Consider the following 5,690-nt stretch of genomic DNA (forward strand, 5'->3'; position numbering starts at 1 on the left):
ATCAAAAATCTTTTCAGTATAGAATCACAGAATCGCTTGGTTGGAAAAGCCCTCTGAGATCATCACGTCCAACCGCTCCTGTCTACCCCTAAACCATATCCCTAAGTACCTCGTCTACCCGCTCTTTAAATACATCCAGGGATGGTGACTCCACCACCTCCCTGGGCAGCCTGTTCCAGCTTCTGACGACCCTCTCAGTAAAGAACTTCCTCCTTATCTCTAACCTGAACCTCCCTTGGCACAGCTTGGTGTATAGGAACATTACCTTCAATTAAAGAACTGGGATTCAGAGCATGCTCCCAAAACACACAGGTTTTTGGCAGCTCCCAGCGAGACAGAAGATTTTGACCAATTTCATTTATTCTTAACCTATGTGAAGCTTTGCTTTGTCTGGGCATGGGTTTTCCTGACAGCTTCTAAAAAGAAGAGACATTTGCCAACCCCCAAATGAGCTTCAGTGGGTGCCTGGAGCCTTCCCAAGGCAGCAGCTTCAGCACCGCGACCTCTACAACACAGATGACCAAAAATTTACAGCACAAAGTGACTTATACTGGATATGCCACGGTACAGAAAGGTCCCCAACAAGCAGCTGGTGAGGACCGAGTCCTAAATTCACCCCACAAGCAGCAGTGGGCATTTTTTGGGAGGCTAAAGGGCTGCATTTCCCATCCCACACATCACCATCACCCAAGAAAAGCCACAAATGGCTGTCTTAACCTCTCCCAAGAGCCACTTCCCGCCTCTTAAATCACCAGATCCAAAGTTCTCCCCACAGCATCCTTCCCAATCCCTCTTCAAACACACGCATTGAAAGACAAAAATCTCTCTCTTCTCCTCCCACAAAAAGTTTTTCCCCTTTCCTGATGCGCACGTCTCCGTTCTCCTCAAAACACGGCAACATCCCAACGCAGAGTTATTTGCATGTGAAATAACTACAACAACACACGTAAATTTGGTAGTTGAAGGGCAGAAGGGGAAATCATTTTGCTTTGTATTCATCTGAGGAAACTGAATCTCAGCGGGGTCAAGCCGCTTGTCCACAATAACATCACTACAGAACCAGATTTGGAGCCAAAACCACCACGGAAACGTTTCACGCACGCATAGGTGCAGCTTTCCATGCCCCAGGCAGCTGATTTCTGCTCAGACCATTGCCAACCCAAGGGGCATGGGGATACACTCTCTGTTCACAAACAGGACGGACCCAGAATTACCCTAATTATCGCTATTTTAAGCAAATTACATTCAAAATCTAGATGCCTGCAGACACAGCACAGGGATACAGGTGTATTAGGTAGGTGTGTAGTTGCTAGAGGAGTATTTCATGACATGCACAAGCTTTTGCCCGGTGCAAAAGGAGAAACTAAGCCTTGCAGATGTATTACTGCCTCTGCCATCCTCGAGCACCTTCCTATTTGATGCCTGCAAGCCCAGCAAAACCACATTAAAACCAAGAAGCAGCTTTCAAACAGCCTTGTCTGGAAATGCCAAAGCACAAGAGAGCTCCAGAGTAAGGCACAAATCTTACTCCAGGCAAACAACTTCTCCTCAACGTTTGCTCCAGGATCAACAGCAGCAAATTCACCTCCTGGAGGACTTGGTAACCCATTTCTAAATCCAAAAGTGTCCCTGGCACACGATCACATCACCCCTTGGGATGGTTTTTCCTACCTTCCTTGGTGGAGCCCTGCATCCTGGTGGCCGGCAGCCTGCAGAGCCTGTGCTTGGTGATCTGCACCAGGCCTTTGGGCGAGGAGCGTTTCAGCGTCACAGAAGGTTTCCCCCGCGCCGAGGTTTTCTTCCTGAGGTGGAAGTGGCTTCTCAGAGGCGTGGTAGGTGAGGAGCTGCTCTTCTTATCCGTTGGGGAGCTGTGAAAGGGAACACCACACAGTTAGAAGAGAGTAAAGGGTGATCAAAACACCCCCGGTGCCCTCGCCCTGAGCTGAGAAGCTGGATCACCAAACTCACACACTGCTCCCCTACCCAAGGGTGAGAAGCACCAAGCAGAAAATTGCAATTAAGTAAGCAAACGTGATGAATTTCTGGCAAAGCACAGATGGAGAATGAGGTATTTGACAGCCTCACGCAACTCATTCCCTTCTGCTTTCTGCTCAACAGATGCAGGGGAGAGGATGCTGTCCCTTAGCGAGATGGGGGGGATCACATCTCCCCAGCCACCAAAAATTCCCAAACAATCCAAGCTTCTCCAGGCACCTTGCTCTGGGAAACAGAAGCAGGAACTGAGGCAGCAGATCCTCAACCAGAGCCGCATTACCAGCTCACTGTGTCATTTATAATAGTTTTTTTAGGCAACAGCCCTCAATTTTTAGGAGCTCAGGACTGGAGATACTGCAGTGAGAAAGAAGCCAAAGCAAGCATTCACTACGCTGAGGGTACCTTTGAGTTCAGTGGTAGAGAAGAGGCCACCAAACCTCATCCCATCCCACTTAATCCCTTCCCTGCAGGACAAAATAAGCTTAAATAAGGCCAAGTGCTGGGTCCTGCACTTTGGTCGCAATAACCCCATGCAGCGCTACAGACTTGGGGAGGAGTGGCTGGAAAGGACCTGGGGGTGTTGGTGGACAGCAGGATGACCGTGAGCCAGCAATGTGCCCTTGAGCCAAGAAGGCCAATGGCATCCTGGGGTGCATCAGAACGGGTGGTTGTAGGGCAGAGAGGTTCTTCTTCCCCTCTCCTCTGCCCTGCTCAGACCACATCTGCAATCTTGTGTCCAGTTCTGGGCCCTCAGTTCAAGGAGGACAGGAACTGCTGGAGAGAGTCCAGCAGGGCCACAAAGATGATGGAGGGAGTGGAGCATCTCCCTTATGAGGAGTGGCTGAGGGAGCTGGGGCTCTTGAGCTTGGAGAAGAGGAGACTGAGGGGTGACCTCATTCATGGGGATCAATTTGGAAAGGGTGAGTGTCAGGAGGAAGGAGCCAAACTCTGCTCTGTGATGTCCAATGAGCAATGGGAGCAAGCTGGAGTATAGGAGGTTCAACCTGAACATGAGGAAAAACTTCTTTAGTGTGAGGGTGCCAGAGCATGGCCCAGGCTGCCCAGAGAGGCTGTGGAGTCTTCTTCTCTGCAGACATTCAGGACTCGCCAGGGCGCATTCCTGTGTGACCTGGTCTGGGTGATCCTGCTCTGGCAGGGGTTGGACTGGATGAGCTTTTGAGGTCCCTTCCAACTCCTGATATTCTGTGATCCTGTGAAACGGGGCTTGCATCCAGCACAAAACTCAGTTTTCCCACCAGGAGTACAACATAACAAAGCCCTCCTGAAATTTCCACCACACCACCAGATTTCAGAGAAAGTTTGGTCCCATTCTCTTACCTGTTTCCCTTCCTTTGCCAGCCCAGTTATCTGCAGATAACTCGGCCCGCACGCCTTTTTACTTCAGCCAAGCTTTATGTATCACCTTCCCATTGTACCCTGACCCAATGGACACGGCCGGGGGAGAAAAATCACTCTACGAGACCCCAGGAGCATCTGCTGCTGTGGGAAAATGCGCTCTCCCAAGTGGTTACAACAGACACAGATTTTCTCCTTCTTTCCCCAGCCCCCAACGCAAGAAGGTTACAGGAGTCTGCGAATAAATCAATAAAGACAGCTACTTCCTTCCCTTTGAATATGAGTTTGTTATTCGGGTCAGGGAGGAGTCTCCTAAGCGCTGCGGCAAAGTCTTCAGAGAACAGGGATGGGAGATGAGAAGAAAACCCAGCTCTGTTTGAAAGATTAAAGTCAGAGTTACACAGACTGCTAAAACAATTAAAACCTGAGGCTTTCCAACCCTGGAAAGCGAGTTGCCTTCACCCAGAACAAAGTCACCATGCTCGAAAAGAGAAAAGCAAACACACCCTGCAGTATACAACAACTCCCGTTGGAATTTCACTTACAGCCACGACTCGAAGCCAACGGGAGCACAACGACACGGCTCTGAAGACGACCAGCAACTTACCCCGAGTTTCCTTTCCTCTTGATGATTTTTGTCCGACTTTTCACTTTATAACTGGACAGCGCAGCATCGCCGAGGGAGGATTTCACCCCGACGGACGCAGCGCTCGGAGGCTGCGGGGCAGCGCCGGGTCGAGGGAGGTTGGGGACCGGAGGCTTTTTCAGATCCTCGGATCGCCACCTAAATGCTGACCTGGAAGTGGAGGGCAAGGTCTGCAGGCTGGAGGCTTTCCACTTATATTTGCTGGGAGAAACACCCAGTTTGGACTGCAGCCCCGATTTCTTCAGCTTTACTCCCAAATCTGCTTTTGGGGAGACTTTAGCACCTCTGTCCGCTCCACCGGCGACCTTCTTGGCGCTATCCGAAGCTCTAGGGCTGCCCCATCTCTTCACAACACGCGAGCATTTCCCAGGGTTTGCCACCCACGTGTAATTCGTTTTCCTGAATTTGGGAGCTTTGCTGGAGACGGGCGTTGAGGCGGCTCTTTGGAAACCGGCAGTTTTGGGGACTACGAAAAACCTGCTCTTTATCGGAGACAGCCCAGGTACCAGAGTCACCGCCTGTGCAGGTCTAGACCACGTTTCGGCATTTCCAAGGAGCTTCGGCTCTCCGAAACCATCCCTGACTTGCTCACAGCTAGACTGCCCTGGAGCTGGTGGTTCTACCTTTATCTGTACCAAGTGCTGAGCCCGCTCACGATCCGGCAACACCGAAGGCTGCTGCGGCTCCGATTTCAGCGTCACGGCGCTTTCACTGGAGCTTCCGCAGGAGGCAGCCGAGCTCCTGGCCACGTCACTGGCCAGACGCACTGTTCGAGGGGCATCCGACACGCTCACGTACGCCGAACTCACGAACCGGTGCGATGAACTGAACGAAACGGAGAGAGAAGGTCTCCTCTCTTCATTTTGGCTCGCGTACGGAAATCCCTGCACGTTTTTACCATCGTCCGGAGCAGCGGCCTCTGTTTTCACCCCAGAAAACTCACAGTAAGAACCCACATCACCAAAACCTCCAAAGGGACCAGCCCTCTCTGGCAGCTGGATCCCCACAACTATGTTACCATCTGTGGTTAGGTCCACGTGTCTCTCTGGGGACGATTCTGGTGGCTCTGGAATCCGGTTGTCCCCATGGCTTTCAAAACCCCAAGAGGTGCTGGCACTCCGACCCCTTCTGGCATCGAACCCCGATCCCGGCGGCCGGTTGACGAGGGAGTATTTTTTCCTCCAGGACTGACCTTGGTGCAGCTGGAAATTCCTGGAAGCTTGCTGGGGGTACCTGCCTGAAAACGACCCCCTACTGCTGAAGGCAGAGGGGCGAGGGTTGTTCCACCTGGGCGGCGCGGATGGCAGTGGCCGCGGCGTGTCCCCATGCACATTTTTATGGCTGTCTATGAGACCTAAGGAGAAGAAGAAGACAGTATCTGTCAATCGCTGGTCTCACAGGAGGTTCAACAGCATCGCAGCGCTGGTTTTCATCGTCCTGCAATGAGAACGATGGCTCCATGCAGGTCACATTTCTGATAACGGGTGCTGGAGGGAAAAACTCCAAATATTTCCCTCAATCCTCATGGAAGTCAGGAACAAAAGCGATTGTGCAGGACAGCTCAACACAGATGTGAACCACAGACTCACCAACAGAGGACGACCAAGTGATCAGGCCCAGTCATTAATGGTTATAAACATGGAAAGGGTGAGTGTCAGGAGGAAGGAGCCAGGCTCTGCTCTGGGATGTCCAA

General features: G+C 51.6%; 1 protein-coding gene across 1 annotated transcript; it reads right to left on the reverse strand.

Annotated features, from left to right (window-relative positions):
- Nucleotides 1-1,671: 1,671 nt before the first annotated feature.
- Nucleotides 1,672-5,351, reverse strand: ZC3H3 (zinc finger CCCH-type containing 3; the record flags this gene model as incomplete). Its single annotated transcript, XM_010193482.1, has 2 exons — nt 1,672-1,868; nt 3,959-5,351. Coding segments are annotated over 2 exons (1,590 nt in total), but the record flags the coding sequence as incomplete, so codon positions are not given.
- Nucleotides 5,352-5,690: the final 339 nt, after the last annotated feature.

The sequence above is a fragment of the Mesitornis unicolor genome, unplaced genomic scaffold (assembly GCF_000695765.1).
Source record: "Mesitornis unicolor isolate BGI_N332 unplaced genomic scaffold, ASM69576v1 scaffold19351, whole genome shotgun sequence".
In the NCBI taxonomy this organism is placed as follows: Eukaryota; Metazoa; Chordata; class Aves; order Mesitornithiformes; family Mesitornithidae; genus Mesitornis; species Mesitornis unicolor.